Source organism: Macrobrachium rosenbergii, chromosome 51 (assembly GCF_040412425.1).
Source record: "Macrobrachium rosenbergii isolate ZJJX-2024 chromosome 51, ASM4041242v1, whole genome shotgun sequence".
NCBI classification, from domain to species: domain Eukaryota; kingdom Metazoa; phylum Arthropoda; class Malacostraca; order Decapoda; family Palaemonidae; genus Macrobrachium; species Macrobrachium rosenbergii.
Genome location: NC_089791.1, coordinates 49,760,060 through 49,779,869, shown reverse-complemented (window position 1 = coordinate 49,779,869; position 19,810 = coordinate 49,760,060). Strand labels below are relative to the sequence as shown.

The 19,810-nt window shown below is 37.8% G+C and overlaps 2 protein-coding genes across 4 annotated transcripts in view; one reads left to right on the top strand and one right to left on the bottom strand.

Annotated features, from left to right (window-relative positions):
- Positions 1 to 8,386, top strand: part of LOC136833389 (uncharacterized) — an 84,892-nt gene extending 76,506 nt beyond the window's left edge. Inside the window, exon 9 of one of the 2 annotated variants that reach the window (XM_067095461.1) lies at positions 8,103 to 8,386. In XM_067095461.1, coding sequence (XP_066951562.1) covers positions 8,103 to 8,349 — 247 coding nt within the window. In that variant the 3' untranslated portion in view covers positions 8,350 to 8,386. The remainder of the gene's footprint in view (positions 1 to 8,102) is intronic. The other variant, XM_067095462.1, reaches the window with a different exon arrangement.
- Positions 1 to 19,810, bottom strand: part of LOC136833390 (neuralized-like protein 2) — a 49,127-nt gene that overhangs the window by 10,190 nt on the left and 19,127 nt on the right. For both annotated transcript variants that reach the window (XM_067095472.1, XM_067095473.1), the window contains 4 exons: positions 10,368 to 10,561; positions 7,155 to 7,669; positions 6,694 to 6,847; positions 2,653 to 2,797 (listed from right to left, as the gene is read on the bottom strand). In XM_067095472.1, coding sequence (XP_066951573.1) covers positions 2,682 to 2,797; positions 6,694 to 6,847; positions 7,155 to 7,669; positions 10,368 to 10,561 — 979 coding nt within the window. In that variant the 3' untranslated portion in view covers positions 2,653 to 2,681. The remainder of the gene's footprint in view (positions 1 to 2,652; positions 2,798 to 6,693; positions 6,848 to 7,154; positions 7,670 to 10,367; positions 10,562 to 19,810) is intronic.

The following is a 19,810-nucleotide window of genomic DNA, read 5'->3' as shown; positions in this document are numbered from 1 at the left end:
ATTGTGAATGTGAAAGATTGCTGTTGAAATACAACTTACAAAAAAGTGACAAACGAGACCATCCGTCGATGGTCCAAGTCATAACTGCTACTATTAGGAAACAGAAACCTATCACCACGAACCATTCTATCTAAAAGAGCAGAAGCAGACATCCACACCAGAGAACAGTAATCCAGTAAAGGAAGTACAAATGACCTAAAACAGGTTGCACTGATTTTATCGCTGTTATAAATTCATAAGGCCTTACAAACAATGGCTAATTTTCGTGCGGCATTTGCTGAAACTTTCATTAGATGTTTCTCAAAAGTCAGATGTGAGTCAAAGGTTACACCTAAAATACTTAAAGCTTCAGACTCATTCAGCCAAGTTCCATCCACCTGAAGGGGAGGATGAGGTGGGAAATCTGTATGATATCTGCTAATCAATATTTTTTTTTTTACTGGGAGGATGAGGTGGAATCTGTATGAGATCTGCTAATCAACTGTTTTATTTTCATTTTACTGAGTTCAGCCTCTTACTCCACCAATTACATTCCTAGATCCAGTCCATGTCCTGGACTGAGGCTGAGGGCAGCTTCATTTCTCATAAAGTGGATACTTTTACAGCACCACGTGTTGACCATTGGCATACTGAACAATCACATTTTCCAGAGCCTTACCCATGTCACTTGTATACACTAAAAATAACAGTGGACCAGAACACTGCCTGTAGAACTCAGACACAGTGATCCTTGGTTGCTAGATCTTGTCTACAGCAACTTGCTGCACCTACCTGTAAGAAAATCTTAAAAGTAATCCTAAAACATATCCACCCTTAGTTAAAGTTTATAAATAAGTGCCTTGTGTTTGCAAATCAGAAAGCAGCATAAAATCTATTCAGACCTCCATAAACCTTTGTAGAGATTCCCTTACCTGAAGTGGCATGTGGAAGTCTAAAGAGCATCACAGGTACTAATGCTTCCTGTATGCATACTAACTGTTATTTAACAATCCTTTAGATTGAAATACTTATAGTGGCAAAAGCTGGTTTTTCAGCAACTTTGGAGAGTTTTTCGGCAACTTTGGAGAGCACAGGGAGAACAGAGATTGGCCTGTAGTTACTGCAGTCTGCAGATATGCCACTCTATGGAACAGGCACTGTATTATCAGGTACACGTGTTATCCCTACTATGAAAAATGTATAACTGTAATATTGCTTTTAATGTGAATCCTTGGTTCTATCACAATTTTTTCTTATTACTATCTGAAGTTTCCTTTCTGCTATAGCCATCAGTATAGCAGCAAAGTGTGCCTCTAAAGAAATTTTATTCAATTGCTTACAGTTTAGAAATTTAATTACTGGGCAATTTGAAAACAATGAAGATCTTGAAAAAATTTCCTTCACTGATCTGTTACAATTCCGGAAGTTGACATTCACATAAAATGTGTAACTGTGTGCATCTACATTCTTTGCTTACACATTTTGGGTCTTGTGGGTCATCCATTAAATATCCATTTACCCATCATGGAGTTAGGCATGAAATGAGCTCTCTCCATTCTGTCCTCTTTCTGCCCGAACTATCAGTTCTACAGTGCTCATTTTATTTTGAGAAACTTTATAATAAAACAAAGTTTGAATTATCCATTATGAGATTCATTACTCCAAAAAATTTACCTTTTATTCAAGTTTGTGGATTTTAGACGTTAAATATTCACTGACAGAAAAGACTTTTTTGATCTGGTCATAGTTACTGGACTGCTTTACTGGCATCATTTTCCTTTACGCTCATGAGGGAAGACCCAAAACATTTAGTTTCAGCATTTGCACCAAATTCATTTTATTTGTTTAATGAAAATAATATTATATACTTGATAATTTTTTGGAAAATAGTTCTGAAAGGTTTCTAAGTGATTCTAACCACTGAAGTTTATAAATTTACGTGGTAGTATTTCTTTAACAGTTTTGACTGCCAAAATTATTCCATATAATTCTGCTTAGAAAATAGAAGCATTGTTCAGTAAAGAGAATGGATTGTTTTAGATAAATGTGCTACCTACATTGCTCCTAGTTGTTGATAATAAACGACTTTATATCCAGGATTAAATCACTTAGAGTCCTTGGGGCAACAGCAATATATTTGTATGAACACATCATAGCCATCATTGTTGTTATTACTTTCATTACCAAATACCAATTCAAAATAGATATGAATGACACTAGAACAACCTTGTCCTGAGTCAAGGTCTGCTAGCATTAACACTTAATTGATTACTTTGCTTCTCCTCTAAACACGTAACTGCCACCTCTTGTTTAATTGCTTTAAAAATATACATATCACTTTAATCTTGCTCTTTTCCTAACTCCCTCCCTAAGACTTACACCTACATTTGGCATTTGACATCTCAAGTCACACATACAAACTGCAGCATCTGAATTTGCAGCAAGAAAGTTACATTTCTCTGGAAGACCAAGATGCAACAAAGGTCATTTTGACAGTTCATTATATCATAAACTGTAACCCACAAAGGCGCCAATACACATATATACAAATATATTGCGCACTTAATTATGTTCATTCCATGCAAAAAAAAAAATTAGTATTTCACAAGAGAATTTCTGAAATGACCCAAGAAATAAAAAGCTTTAAATACCAAAATTAAAGAATACACTCACCTAGGTTCTCTAAGCACCAGGTCAACATCTCAGCTCTCAAATAAAAGATAATCTTTCAGTCTTCGTGGAAGAGGGAGACAGTTTATGCCTCGCTGAGCTATGTGCTTAAGTATAGTGTCTCTACATAAACTTTTCAAAGTAGCAACTGGAAAGAAAAGGAAAAGTTTGCAGAGATAAATAATTTGTTATGACCCGAGAAAAAGAGAGGGATTACTGTATATTTTCGTGTATAAGACGACCTTTACGTAAGACAAGGTAAAAAAAACTATGACAAATTTTCATGAATTTATCTCATATCTGTAGTATAAGACGCCTGCTAAATTACAAAACCATCTGTGTACAGGCTAGCATTTGCAACAACAGGTATCTTACGAAATATTGGTTATGTAAAGATGATGATATTGCAAATGCTGTTTTACTTACTGTATCCTTAGAAATTCAAAATACCATATATACTCATGTTATGATGCGACTTTGAAAGACCTAATTTTGAAGCTATTTTTAAGGGGTCACATCATACACAAAATATAAATTTAGCATATGTAACATTCACATATTAGTATCATATTATAAAATACAAACATAATGAATACACATCTTTTCCATGGATCTTTTAACAAGTTATTCTTTACTTCACTGTATCCAGTAATACTGTATGTATTCGCATATTATTAAATACGACCACAGCAATCATGCGCCATTTGCATTGTTTAGGTTTTCGTGAACATGGACAATAATATGTTCCAAGAATTTTTGTTTCGGCACCAATTCGATTTCCTTTTAAAGATAACCATGGGGGAAGGTTTCGTCCCATTTGCCATAAACGTTAAAACAACAGTGAAATGTGTTCTTTCATGCCTAGTAGTTTTGATTAAAATACTTTTCTCTCCAATATTGTTTACGGTCGAGTTTGATGGCATATTGAAGTTTAGGGGTTTCATCCATGCTGCCGATGCACGATACTTTATAGTTATTAGTGCTTGAATATTGTTTGTTTTCTCAGCTTCAGCGACAATTTGCAGCTTAAATTTAGCAGTATATTTCCTTGCAATCTTTTCTCCATAGCGAATAAGGGTATAATGTAAAATATACAGTATATCAGTCCTATTCTACTTAACATCACTTGTAACATAACTACAGTAATTGTTTACTAATTGTACGATGGTTGAAATGCAAGTAAAACAGCTGTTGTTTCTCATTCAGTTGTTTATGGCTGTACTCGTTTACTCAATGAGTATAACATCACTAACGACACTTTCATCATTCACTTTTACTTTTTTACCTTATTTAACTACAAGATGGGATAAAGGGATGAAGTAAAAGAGGTTAGCCCATAGTAATCTGGTCTCTCAATAACGGAACTCGCACGATACACGAGATAATTTTTTATGGGTGAAAATTTGGGGGTCGCAAGATGCGCGAGACTGCACGTTAACGAGTATATACGGTAAACGAAATGACAAAGTAGATTCTGTATCATGTTTTCCTACACAAGTCGCCTAAAAGGGAAACCACTGTTTTGTTTACATTTCATCACCAATCATAGGCAGCCCCTAACAACAATACAATAAAGTATGATAATTATCGTACATAATTATCGTTTGTATGGCTGAACGTTCTAAACAGTTACAAATATCCTGAATTTTTAATGAAAAATTAATATTATGTTATCTAAATGTTATTACTACCATAATTACACCAGGTTACCGAAAGATAAAGGCTACTGTGAGCGCAATCATAACTCAATATTTACATTTTGTCAGCTGGCTGGCCTCACATAGATAAATATTGATTTCATTGATATGGAATTATTCCCTGAATAGGCTATTTATTATGAAGATATGCCAATAATATATAAGGTAAAAATGGTTTTATTACCTTTATTATCACTTTATTTCATAATGTGAATCTTTTCATGTATGTCAGTGGTTATCACACCGAGGCCAAGGCTAGCCTACCGATAAACATCACTTAGAATTCATTGTTTGATTTTTAGAATGGTAGTATAAGACGACCCCCAATTTTTAGGGGGTGAATTTTATGATTTAAAGGTCGTCTTATGTGTGGAAATATACGGTATATACGAGCAAAAATATTGCTTTGCAAAAATACTCTCGGTTTAAACATCACCTGTAATAAGGTAACAGGGCAACTAATTATTTTTTTTAAATGTTAATAATTTATGTTCAATAAATTGGCTTCGAATATGATCCCATTTCCCATCGTGGGCTCAAGTACATGTAAACTATTTCATTTGTGGCCAAATTTCCTCAGCGCTACAAAATGATTGAAAAGCTTGACCTCTTGGGTAAATTGGTTTTATGAGAGGAAATTATACTGGCCAAGACTGGAAATTAAGAAATGAAAAATTTTTTTCTGAAATCCTAAGATATTCAGCTACTTTGTTTCATAGATCATTTGTCGATTTATAAAAGTGATAACACCTGATCAATTATTACTTTCATCTAGAGTGCAAGATAAGTATTTTCATAGCCTAAACTGTGAGTCAGTAAATATATTTCTCTAAAATGTATTTTAATTTCCTTTAAAGATGAAATACAAAACATTTTAAACTACAAAAATGCACTATGACCCACGATATGCCTAACCTTATAATGGTCGTTTACATACAAGGAGACACTTAGAAACTGCTTTTCTTGAATGATTAGCTTGTGTATAATCTTGCAATATACTTGTCTCTTCCTTTACTCTGTACACGATTCACTAAGTCATTTTATGCCAAATAAGAAACAAACCTTCAAAGGTTATGAAAAAATGTTCAATGCTGTTACATCTCTTGCCAATGCAGAAAAAACAAACAGAGGCAAACATGCCACGAATCAGGGCCACCGGATTTAGTGTCATAAGTAATTTTTAGCTTATATGCTTTCTTCCCTATACACACTGCACTTTTTCAGAGAAATAAAAATTGCTCAAAATGCATATATAGGCAAATACTTTATAAACGATGCCAACACTGAGTGTTCATAGAACATCAGACATTCTGAAGTAATATCAAGACTATTATTCAAGTACCTTCTGCTCCCTCAGTATAAAGTAGTACATATGTTGATTGGCAATGTAATGTTTAATATTTTAGTGACTGCAAAGTACAAGGCCCTAACCAACAACAGAGCACTTCTTTGTAACGTGTAAAAGTTATCATAGTTCGTCAAAAGAAAAGACAATGGACAGAAACAGAAGAGCAGTTGCATACTAGTGACCTAAACACTGACTGTGATCTTAAGCTGGAAGACAGAACTTCCTTGTGCAGAGCTGCCAATAAATTTAACTTCATAACGATAATGACATCATCTTTTTAAAGGTTAATGACTACTGTATATGCCTTACAGTCAAGCCTAAAGATCTTGAATGAATCCTGTGCTATTAAGTTGATTCTGGGCTTGTACCATCAGTCCTACTAATAGCGCTATGATCCTCAACTCCTCCAAAACAAATGAAACCAGTGGACCCACCAACCTGTCAACTTGGATGCCAATTCAGAACCCATTTTTATAAAGCATTTCAACACCATTGAATTATATTAATAGTTTCTAAGAGGGCTCGCCCACCTGACTTGTTCTTCAGAAAGGTGAAATTTGGAAAGTAAAGTTGAATAAATTAAACAGCTAAGTGGAAAGGGACAGAAAATAATGGATGAAAAGTAATAAACAGAGAGCACTCCAGCTCTGAGTCACAGAACATCTACAGTGTGCCACCGTAAGTGGTAAACCACAAAATAAGTCAGCATCAACTAATTTTAGTATTCTTGCCTAATGATGCAGTTTTTTCTATCCAATTCTTAGCTCTAAAGTTTGGATTAAATTTACTACCAAGGCATGACCAATCATTTGCCAAAGGGCAGATGCAATTAAGGACTTTTCCCTTGACAACACTTTATGCCTAAATCACATATTCCATTCCATTCCTAAAAGTAAACATCCTTTGAATAGAAACAATTAAAAAACTTTAATAGTTTCTCTCAAAGTGATCTTTATTACTGTACAATAAGATGCAAGTTAATGTTACATAACTGCTTACCTCCAGAGACAGGAAGTTGTATTATTCTGATTTGTTTTGTAGTTCCATACACATCAACAACAGCATACAGGGGAGCTTCACGGTACGGCAATTTTTTTGTAAAAGCTCCCTGGTCTTCACCATTTATTATATAATGCATTTCGGCAAGATTTCCCTGAGAAAAAGTTTAAATACATCATGCTGTAGACTTCTACAAATGATTGAAAGATATGAGAGATAGGAACTCGGCAATAATCTAATATTCTGACCAGTTCAGAGAACTTAATTCTTACAAAGTTTATGCAGTAATTAGTAATAAGACTAAATATATTATCAATAATTCTGTATTTACAAAGAAGTACTGTAGTCGAGAATCCTTGCCTTCAATTTATTGCTATGGCATAAGATAATGCAGTACAAATATATCATGTACATAACAATATGATGTGCCTTAATCATATACATAATATAAAGGGTCTTACCCTTGGTAAGAAGACAACACCTATTCTGCTTCCTTCATCAGTTGGAAGAATGTTATCTCTTCGTAACATTATTCTTCTGCCTGAGGGTCCCGTAGTAGCATAGGGTGCTGGTTGCAAAACTGATCTAGGTATCAATCCTCTTGATGTTTGCAGATGATCTCCAACAACTATGGATTCTAATCCACGCGGGCCATTGCTGCTTACATTTCCTCGAGGACCAGTACCATTCAAGTTAGTTCTGTGCCCTCGGCTGTTTTTCATTCTAAACATCCCCACAGCATCTGATTCTACAACCGCTTCTGAAGAAACCATCCCTTCTGCTCCTACAGCAGGTTTAGAACCTACTGCATTGGACATCTCAACATCTGCAGGTGTATTTTGTTCCTGAAGAGACTGTTGTCCATCACTGGCTATCTCAGATGCCACTCCAGAAATATCTCCAGCATCACCCTCTCCTTCAGTGTCTGGCTGCACACGATTGTGACTTTTTGTGATAGCACATATCCAAGAATTGCCTGTATACAAAATGAAGGAAAATTAATAAATTATAAATAGTAACCACTGGAAACAGGGCAAAAGGTACAAAATTAAAGGTAGTTCTTGAGAAAAAATAAGAGCTGTAATACTCTCCCAAACTGGTTTACATTATATTTAGCTTTACTTAATACAATTTCCCACTTATTCCAAAATGTCAGATTATCAGCATGTATTACTATGCTGTCAGCGTTGTCAGCTTTTGCTTTACTACATTGGGATCTACCTTATCGCCTGGGTATTATTATTATTAATTATTATTATTATTATTATTATAACAAGAAAAAAATTGCAAAAGATAGGTTCATGTTACTTCATATTCTTGCAGGGTATAACAAAACAGTAGATTAATGGGTAAGACATGGCAGTATAAATATTTTCAGAAAGTAATAAGGTTCCATGGATTATTTTCAGATTCCAGTCCAATCATCAAGAACTGTTGCTGGTTGGCAGGCAAAGCCTCACTCAAACCGAACTCGTCAACACAATACTCAAGGCAGGAGACAAAGTCAACCTTGCTTGTTTGTTGATGAGTGACTCATCAACAAACATGAGGGTTATGTTCCTGAACCCAATACTTATGGTAAAAATTCAAGTCAGCCCGGAAAACCCCTTCACAAACCCAACTAAGGTTCCTTCAATGCCAGTCTTAGCATTATGAAAATTTTCCAAAGAGAAATCATCACAACAAATATGTAAATTTCAATAATGATTTATACATGCATGGTGTATAAATGAAAGTCAAATAATGCCTACCAAGCACATGTTAGCTAAAGAGTTCTGAACAGCAGATGGTAAATAATGATTATATGATAAAAAATATCATGTATGCACTTTAATAAGAAAACTTTAGTTAGAAAAATTTTTTAAAAAAATTGTATAGCTACATGGGAAAAGACAAAGAGAAACAAATAATAATAAAAGTAATGAAGCTGGAGCCAAAGGGATGCTGCAAAGAAACTTCAACTGTCTACAGTGTGCCATGTAAGGGGCACACTACATGCATTAAAAGTAAAAGCAACATCAAAATACTGTAGGAATGGAATATAAAATTTAGGCCAAAGGCCGAGTACTGGACCTATGAGGTCATTCAGCACTTAAAGGGAAATTCAGGGTAAAAAGATTTTAAAGGTGTAACAGGAGGAAAACCTCACATTCGCACTACGAAACAACTTGGGAGATGGTGGGGCGGGAGGCAAGACGGAACAAAATATGAATGGAGGTACAGTAAGAGGAGTGAAAGAGCTTGCTGCCAGGGGGCCAAACGGAAGCTGCAAAGAACCTTAAGTAATGCAAACAGTGCACTGATGGCACTACCTCACATGGACTAAAAACACCTTAGAAAATGCTTGATTTTAATAAAAAGGTAAATAACCACTGAATGGGGAAATAATGTTGTCTCAAAGGAAAACCATAGCATAAATTAAAATTCAATCCTTCCGTAATCAGAAATTAAGCTGCAAGTAAATTAAGCAGCCACCGTCCATACAAAAACAGTAATATGGTACAGAAAAATTTATGCAATGATTCACATCAACCTGAAGTATTGCAGCCTTTCTTAAACTTATGAGCAGTGACATTAGAAATACTACCAAGGAGACTTTTATAGAAAAGTAAATGAAAAACCTTAACTGAGCATGGATCCTGCTACTCAGCCAAGTGTGTGCGTGTGTGTGCAAGTACTCATGGTACTAAAGGAAATTCCCTGATGAAATTGAAATAAAATATTATTTACTGCAATAAAATACTGAAAGATATTGCATACTGCAACATCTTATTTTCCAAACCACCAATACCACTTCTAAAGACTAAATCCAACACAACCCAGATTGTGGAAGACCAAGGTGCAGAGGCTATGAAACAGTCTAAGATTTGTGAACATGGCATTGCAGTCACTTCTCACAATAAGCAATTATGTATGGCTCAAAAGAAGACCTAGCTACTACAAACAACTCCTCCAATGTTCCACTTCAACCCATCAAGCAGAGTAAAACAAATTAAGTGGATGATGAGCTAGGCTAAAGATCCAGAACTATGTTGACATTTCAAAAGGCTCTTGAATTTGATCACTGCTAAGTACTTGAACTCAATCACCGAAATTCCCAAGTTTTCCCTAAAAAGCAACGCCAAAATTAAGTCTTGATTCCCCATGCATCTTATGGAGTACAAAGTCCAGAACTGAATCTTATGACAGAAATTATAAATAATAAAATGATATACTGTACATTTTCCTATTTCATACACTTTTTTTACACATACACACATGCCAGACAAACCAACTTTTATGTAAACCAAGTAGCAATTTAAGCAATTCCAGTTCCAACTGTCCACTGTCATTACCTTGTCTAGAAGAAGTGAAAAAGACACAATCTCATGCAGATTTCAAAAGAATAAGAGGGATTCTATTTAAGAACTCACTAATCACAAGAAAAGAGCCTCTGGTCAAATAAGCTTTTTAACTAGTGTCATCTTTGCCCAATTCCCCTTAAAAAATGTACTTCATTTAAAGTACAGTACATCACATATAACAGATAACAGTCACTAGAATCAAGCTTGTACTTCATTTCAAGTGCAGTACTGTACATCATATATAACAGAAAACAATTACTAGAGTCAAGCTATGAAGCCTAAAGGAAATTTTAAAAATGGAATATTAGCGAGGTATCATGGTATGCGCACCCATATTTGTCATATCTGGAAGAGAATACTGAGGCAATTCCTCCAATCCTGGATTGGCAGGATTGAGCTGGGTGAGGCCTAGTCTCATGTGACCTGTCCATCCAGGCTCTGTCTTCTCAATTTCAACCAGGAAGATGTCCCCAGGATGCAATGGTTGCTCAGTGATTGTGACAGCATTTGCAAAACTGGCTTTCCTGTGAAATGAAAATAAAAACATTTAAAAACTTAAACTCATGCTGTTGCTCTTTTGTAAGAGTTCAATTACATTACTTTTTAACATGACAAGCATATGATTAGATAAAATACCATACCTATTATTTGCCTAATCAACTTCAGAAAAATATAAATTTTCGTAAGAAAATATAAGTATTTAATCTAAGATTTACTTTTTAAATACTTACTTCTCCATTATATAGCTCTTACTTCCGCACCAGCGGTAGTTTGACAGATTGAAACAAAAAATGAGAACTCTCAGTTTTCTATGAATATGTCTTCTATCCATCTACTTCCCCCACCCCCCCAACCCCAGCAGGGGGCCAATAGGTACAAACACTCATAGCCAGTCAGTCTACTTCTGTCCACTTTGAACATGGGGAGGCAGGGAGGGCAATTTATATGATGGAGCAGTAAGTATTTAAAGAATAAATCTTAAATTATTTATATTTTTGAAATGAACCTTACCTCTTCATTATATAGCCGATTCCCACATTTGAAAAAGGAGGTGGGCAAAGGGGAAATCAGCCAACCCTTACAACGCTACTTAGTAACAAAATATTTTGTATAAAACGTGTTTGTTTTCACCAGTGAATTCAATCCATAGTGTGCTATTAATGCCACCTTAGAGGGATTGTCACTCAGGTATGAGATCCTTTATCATGAAGATAACTGAGGTCTCTTGTGGAGGATGCCCCTCAGCAGGAGGGGTAGGTTACTGCACAAAACCCTCTGCAGAGCCAGATGATGGATAACTAACAAGTACATAAGTGTACAAAAGGTATACTTCTAATACCCAACACTGAGTACCTCTCCAAGCTTCCCAAAACCAGTCCACACAAATGTTCTAAAGGCAGACCAGTATGGCTACCATCAATTCAGGACATGCACATCCCCAGCACAAACCAGGAGGCGTTAATGCTTCTGCACAATCGACTAACTTGCACACCAAGAAGCAAGATAAGCCAAAGCAAGTGTAAAGACTACCATGCCACCGGCGACTTCAGTATCTTGTCAAAGATGTTTCTTTAAGTTGTAACCATTGTTCACACGATCAGTATTACGCTTCATTGGCGATAGTGCTTATACTGAAAGTCCTTAACCAAAAGACCCAATGAAAAGAACAGTACATTCCTACTCGTTGGAAACTCCAGTTTCCATATCACTAAACGCAGAATATTTACTTCCATATCACTAAAGACAGAAACTTTACATCAGGTTTAATTCTTTTAGCATAATTCCAACAATCCTTACAGACAGTACTGGACCCCAAGGGGTCAAGTTTCTCAAGCCCTAGTGACTCCAGGCTAGGTAAAGATACTGTTGTAGGTAAGGGCCTAGCCCAAAGCTGTACTTAGCCTAAAATAAGGCAAAGATAATTGCCTTGTCTTTAGCAAGGCCTATCTTATCTGCCTCAGTTTGTGGCTCTCTCACTCTTTAGCTGTGTCTAAGGCTACTGTGAAGTTTCCATATAAACGTATTTACAAGGAACTTGTTCTAAACGGTTCAAAAGTCGACAGAATGATGAACTGAGGAACCGCGCACAGATTCCAAGGTAAAGTACAGAGCCTGGGAAACTCCAATTTAACACCTTGAAAAACATCTACTGTAGATGTCTTTGCTGTCAGACAATACCTATAGCCAAAGCCAACATGGTCCTTTAGCCTTAAAGGCTGCTAACAAGAAGTTTTCTCATGCTCGAGAAACAACAGAAACCTAACCATGTTGTTTATAGAGGTATTGGTGCTGGAAAAAACCCCTGCAAGTGGGACCATGACTTACACCCTGACCACTGGTGTTGGTAGAATCGATTAGTAAACTCTCCAGCCCTGATAATGACATTACTGCGAGATCCCGCCTTGAGCTTGCCAGAACCATGGGCCAGAGCAGGCAATCATCTGTAGCTTGTGGGATTGTGAAGAAACCTTTCACCTCTCGGCTGCTTGCGTCCACCACTGAAAGGAACTGGAAACCCAGCCTTCCCTGATCACCTGGGGTAATCAACGCCAAGACACAACTTACAAAGTTGCCAAATACACTGATGACTTCCTGAAACCTAGCAAAAGTAGGAAAAGCATTACAGTTTAGACCTACCCAGGGAACAGCTTGGTGTCCCTGCCCAAGCTACAGGACCTCACACTGGTGAACCAAAAATTGGCAAAAACACAACTTCCTTTTAGTCTCAAACAAGTCCGTAACAGGGGATGTCCACAGCCCACTGTCTACACAGCCAACCTTTGGATGCTGAGTCCTTTCCATTACTATTACTTATTTCAGTGAATGAGTACATCCACTAAAATTTTCATAATGAATAATTACCTCCAGTAAAGGTAATAACTCAGGATAAGGTTGTGTGTGAGTTGTGTGTGTTAATATGACCAACTAACAGAAAAGGGGGCAGAGCATTTAGACACAGTAGTGTTTGCTCAGCCTTAAACATAAAATTATTTATATAACCTCCAACAGGCTTACTCTATTTGAGTACACTCTAATTGCCCTATATGGCATAAGAGTGTCAAACTTATTACCTTTAAATAAGGTTCAATCTGCATTTAACAACCCTGAGAAGGGAAAAGCCTCAAAACTGATAGTTTGTTCTCAACCTAAGTCAGGACCAAAAGACTAGTATCTTCAACAGAAAAGTCAGCATTCCATAACACTTGTAATCCTCTTAACATACCACAGGTCCTAGGACTACCAAGAGAGGGTTTAATTGCTTCAAGAGGCTTTACTAAAAACTCAGAGCTTTGGAGGCAAAAACTATATCCATCAAAGTTCCCAAAAAGTCACAGTGTACCAGGCACCTTAATTATACCTGACCTAAAGACCTCCTGTGGTCCAGGGGGGGTTCACTGTAATTATTATTATTATTACTATTATTATTATTATTATTATTATTTCTGGATCGGGGTCCCGTGTCACCCGGTGAAATAGTCCATTCAGCACTTATTTCTAGGTAATTCCGTTGCTAGATACCAGAGAAAGCTAAATGAAATGCTCTGCCCTGTCTGGCGGAACCAATCAGTTTGGTTTGTCTGGCGGAACCAATCAGTTTGGTTTCCCCTCATCAGGGGTAGTGTTGTGAATTCCTCACCCTAACTTTCTATCTACAATTGAAGGTCCTCATTTTCGGTGGTCACCTTGGAAAGTACTCCCCTTTTACAAGGTCTGTTTCTGTGTCCAGTTTTCTCCTTGCAGGCTTTTTTAGACAGGACCTCGCAATTTTGTCAGGTCCTCTCCTTTAAAAAAAGGGGGGGGCACTGTCATTGGGTCTGCTTTTAGGCAGGAAGTATTTTCTTAATACAAGCCTATTCAGGTGCTATTCTAAGCTCATGATCTTAGACGGTGACCACTTACATTATTTTCATTACATGAACTTAGAGGACCTTACTTATGTTCAGGGTAGAATTCTCCTAGTTTTCAACGTTTCTATTTAAGTCTTTAATAGCATAAGAATGTTGTTTATTTCTCTGTTACTAAATTTCACCGGGTGACACGGGACCCGATCCAGAAAAAGGATTTTGACAAAGGAAAAACCTATTTCTGGAGAGGGGCCCGTGTCACCCGGTGACCCACCCCTGTTTTTCATTCTCTCCCTCCCTTGATAAACTTCATTCTAGTGAGGTGGGTGCTAACATGGAATGCGGCTAGTGTTGCCTTGTATACAGTCCGTGAGTAGTGCATGGGCTTGTATCGGCACCTCTCTCGTTGGGACTTTTGACATTGGGAATCTCTATAGGATAAGGTTCCGTGTTTTGTAGTTCACCCTTTTCCATACACGACTCCATCTAGTGGAGCTCGCTCTGGGGTAGTAACTCCAGCATTTCATTTAGCTTTCTCTGGTATCTAGCAACGGAATTACCTAGAAATAAGTGCTGAATGGACTATTTCACCGGGTGACACGGGCCCCTCTCCAGAAATAGATTTTTCCTTTGTCAAAATCCTTTTATTATTATTATTATTATTATTATTATTATTATTTTGCTACAGCAGTGCTCTGAGCTATAGATAAACCTACACTTAATTTCCTAATGAAGTAGCAATGTTGCAATAGACTCGAGTACAGGATACACATCATATCAACTTTGTATTTTAGCTTTTTTATTTTTATTTCAACAATTCAGGGGGTGCGAGAACTGACTGCTGATTTGAAAGGGGTACATATAATGAAAAAGGTTAAGAACCACTGTCTTAAAAAAACTGACATAGTTGAAAATCCAGACCCACTCTGTAGCCAGAATACTTTTCCTCTTGTTTAGCTGGTCCCTTATCACACTGTTCCTATTCAGAACAACCCAAGAAAATGCCACAATCTTCTCTGCTTCTGTCCAAAGAAGGGTCTTTCCTATTCTGATTAAAAAGGAATAAATAATAATGACATCAACATCTAGTTGGACAAAAAATATTTAATGTCATAAGCATATATATAATGTATAAATATAAACCTATATAATATGTACTGTATATATACCCACATACATCTATCAATATACATATACCTAAAGAAGGGCAGATGGTTTGTCTATAACATTGCTACTTGTGCTCTACTCGACATACACGCTGCTTGAAGTTCCTCTTATTGCTAAAAATTCAAGATTATAGGTGTAACAGACCTCCACCAATATTGGTTAAACTCCCAAAATTCTAGATCTCCCATGATCGTGCCCCAGACCTACACTGAGGCATCTAAAGGACTGATCTTTCTTCCCATGAGAGCTTAAACTAACATCGAATCTGATAAGAGACCACCTGTTGACCCATGTTCAGGTAAAAGTTAAGAACCCAAGCTTGATTCTTGCCAGGTCAAATCTTTCCCAAAATCATATGGTCTTGATGAGAAGACCTCTGCTTCGCTAAAAAATACTCTATAAGGACTGACAACCTCTTAGAAGTGATAAGTGGCAATAAATGCCGCAAACACAGGCGAAACTTCTCCGCAAGAAAACGCTGAACAGTAAGAATACCTTTAACTCCAAATCAAAAACCTGCATAGGGACTAGTCCTTCTTCAATGCTATCCCCATATTTGGAAAGATCCTCAGATTATGAAGTAGTTCTCTTTCTCCAGTATATGGCAGCAAGAAAGAAATACCTTAAGAGAGGCACCATTTACATGAACTGCATTAAAGCCTTGAATATATGCAAGCCACAGCTCAAATGAAACTTCTATTTCCACAAAATCATATGTTAACCTCTGCTTACAGAAAGCAATGAACCTCTTCAAAAAAGAAATTGCGACCACTTACACACTGGTTGTATATCAGACACCTGATTCATCAATCAACAGAAGCACAAGCAATTGCCTTCCCGCCACAGAAAAGGCAGGATAAGTCTTGGCTACTGAACATACGCCAGAGAGACTGGGACACAGACTACCAAGCTTGATGGTGGAAGTGCAGCAGTTGATTGCACTGAACTAACTCTTGAAAAGCTTCCACCGAGGGTTAAAAACTCTTTAACCACCACCGACAAAACCACTCGCTCCAGCTCAAAAGGAAGACCGATTCAGTTAGAAACCTGACAGGTCAACCAAAGGTTCTAAATTCTGATCAGGAAAATCTCACGGTAACAAGAACGTTTCTAAACCACGGGGGAATCGAAAAAACTAAACAGTAACCAACTGTTTACCAACAGAATCTCCCCAAGTGGAAATGGAGCTGAAATCCCCAAAGCAAAATGTTGAGACCACTAAAGGCAACCACCTGTTACTTAAATGGAAGCTGAAAATGATAGCGCATGCCAAGATTCGCTATAGTCAGTCAAATTCGAGGAGGAGACACGTGCACAAGTGATAGGAGCATGTGGTAAGTGCGCAATCGGTAGACATGCAAGCAAAAAGTACACAAGTGGTAGGCGTACAGGCAATAAGCGTGCGTGACACGATAAGCAGACAAGATAATAGGCAAACAAGCCACAGGCGTGCAAGCGATAGGCGCACAAGCCATGGGCGTGCGTACACCTGTAGACATACAAGCCATAGACGCACACGCAATAGGCGCACAAGCCTTGGTGACACCCTCAACTGACTCCTCAAAGCCATAGAAATCATGCACAAATTTTTTCCACACACCATTCAAGTTCGTCTGCTTAACTTCATCCCAAGAATCAGAAATGTTTCTTATAGCAGCAAGAATGTTGTAAGATTTCCAAAAGTCCTTTAGGGTCAAGTTCTTGTCCTTAAAAGTTGCCCTGAAAGCCATAGCCAATGCCCTTCTGGGGTAGTAGGCCTTGAAAGAGGCAATGACACCTTGATCTGTAGGCTGTAAAAGGGAAGTGGTATTAGGTGGAAGGAAAACCAACTTGATATTAGGATGAAAATCATCCAAATGGGCAGGGTGACCAGAGGCATTGTCTAGCACTAGCAGCACCTTAAAGGGCAGCCCCTTTTTAGCACAGTACTCCTTCACTTCTGGCAAAAAATAGTTGGTGAACGAGTCCTCAAATATCTTAAGTGTCACCCATGCCTTCTTGTTGGATTTCCAGATGACATGTAGCTGACCCTTCTAAATGCCCTTCAGTGCCCTTGGATTTTCTGCCAGATACGCCAACAAAAGCTTCAGCTTGAAATCACCAGCAGCATTAGCCCCAAGAAGCAAAGTCAGTCTCTCCTTGGTGACTTTGTGGCCTGGTGTTGTCTTCTTGGCAATGTATGTTTGGGTAGGCATTCATTTCCAGAACAAACCTGTCTCATCTATATCAGACACCTGTTCAGCACAGTAACCCCTCTCCCTATTTACCACAGCCAATGCACTAAGAAATTCACTTGCTGTTTTCTCATCACCACTAACAGCTTCCCCTTGCACCTTAAGGTTATGCAAATTTTCACAGGCCATAAACTGCACAAACCAACCTTTGCTAGCCCCAAACTCTTCACTTTCACTCCCTTCCCCCTTCTCTCTTTTCAAAGTTTCAAACAAACTTTTAGCCTTCTCCTGAATCAACATTAGGCTAACTGGATACACCGTTAATGCTGGTCTTCCAGCCAAAGCACTAATAATTGTTCTGTCTCAATAATGAGACCGCTACACTGCTTCGTAATCATAGTTGATTTCGCAGGAGCAGATCCTTTCACACGTTCAAGTATGCTCTTTTGATTTTTGATGATCGTTGACACAGTTGTACAACTGAACCCCAGCGCACAGCTGATGTTCGACGGTGTTTCGCCCCTTTTGGATCATTTTATGGTGTCAACTTTCACTTCCATGGAGATGGCTTTTCTTTTCTTCGTAGCACTGCTACCAGAAGAGTCTGCCTTATGCTTGGGAGCCATAATGCAATCAAAAAAGTTCCCAAAAACCAACATAAATGAGAGAGAGCGAATGAAACGCCATCCCTCCATACTCTGCCACAAGATGACATTCGTCCGTTCCACGGGCAAACTAGTTCTGCACAAAGCTTGAAATTCCGTCCGAATGATGGAACAAGAATTTTTAAATAAATTTATCAGAGATTGTGAGATGTAACCATGAAATGATGTGGGTAAAGTGCAGCATAAACCAAGACCCTACTGGTAAGTATCCAAATGATAAAGCTTATTATGAAAATGACATTTTTATAACAAAATAAAGTTTTATATATACTTACCAAGTAACTACATAGCTATTACGTTTCATTTATTGGCAGCTTAAATTTGAAAATTCGCAGTAGTGTTCCAATATTTTGATGTAAGTAACTCGCCCCGCCCACTTTCGGGGAAGGATAAATGCAACACTACTAACGAGCCCAATTCGTTTAAGCCCTATGCCCATGAGAGGGGAGGAGGGAGGGCTATGATCATGTAGTTACTTGGTAAGTATATATAAAACTTTATTTTATTATAAAAATGTCATTTTTACATAAGTAACTTACCAAGTAACTACATAGCTGAATCCCACATTGACAGGAGGTGGGATGCATGGGCATGTACTACTTCAAAAAACACTCATGAATGGAGATGAATTTTAAAATAGTAAGTAGTTAACATTGAGAATGGTAGTTGTAACCTACCTGGCAAGAGAGCTCCAGCAGGAGAATACTGCCTCTGATGCGGCTCATCTCGACTGTAGTGGCATGGCAGTGAAGCGAGAGGCTCCTCTACATTAGTGGGGTTTTGCAGCCGAGGAGTACTCCGATGGCTGCCAAAGCATACAAAACACAAAAGCCCTTGCCCTGGGCACAGTACCAACTAAGACCATAAAACACAAGTTACACATACACCATAAAACAGATCAGATACTATAACTCATTCGTAACAAGACACAACGAATGATGGGTGCTCCAGGTACTCAGTATCCCCTAAGTTCCCGAAACTCGACAACCTAATTCAAGGCAAGTTGATAGATGAGTGTAAGGGTAACCCCTACCCTTCCTCCCCCAAATACCATGCCAGCCACAGATAATGGGCCAAGGGTACTGCAGTTCTCGTAAAGTTTCGATGTTATGTAGACAAAAATTTGCAAACACTGATTTGCACCTCCGGAAAGTGGATTGCAAAATAGAAGATAGGGATAAATTCCTCTTGAAGGAAATTGAAGTTGCTACTGCCCTAATTTCGTGGGCTTTAACCTTGCAAATTGGCAAGTCTTCTTCTTGAATTTTAATGTGCAACTCAGAAATCATGTCTCTCAAGATGAACGCCAATGCGTTCTTGGACAAAGAACGGGCTGGGTCCTTAACTGAACACCAGAGGTTAGGGGACGCGCCTCTGATATTCTTAGTTCTTTCTAAATAATACTTATGTGCTCTTACTGGACAAAGAGCTCTCTTGGTCAGTAGGACCTAGAATGTCTGTTAAGCCTTTGATTGTGAATGAATGGGGCCTGGGAAAGGACGGCGTTTCATTCTTTGTTAGAACCCCAAAATCAAAGTAACAGACAAATGCCTCGTGAGAATCTCTACCCTTCTTGCTCAGCTCAATCACTGATTCTCTACAGTAGTTAGAGCTTATCAGAAATAAGTGTATTTTCTTGTAAGATCCCTATAAGATGACCCAAGAGGTCCCTCAAAAAAAAAGCTTTGATCTGAGAGTTACTTCTAAAAAACATTCAGATCTCCGTGATATGTAACTGATTTCTTACTCAGTATCTAGTGACTTGATAAGGTCAATGATGTCTTTTTAGTCGATAGATCCAGACTCCTATGTCTGAACAAAACCGAGTTGAGCATCGCTCTGTAAAGCCTTTGATCGGCGAGACAACTCGTGAAGACCTTTAAAAATAGCAAGAAATCTGCTATTTGCACTACAGAGGTAGA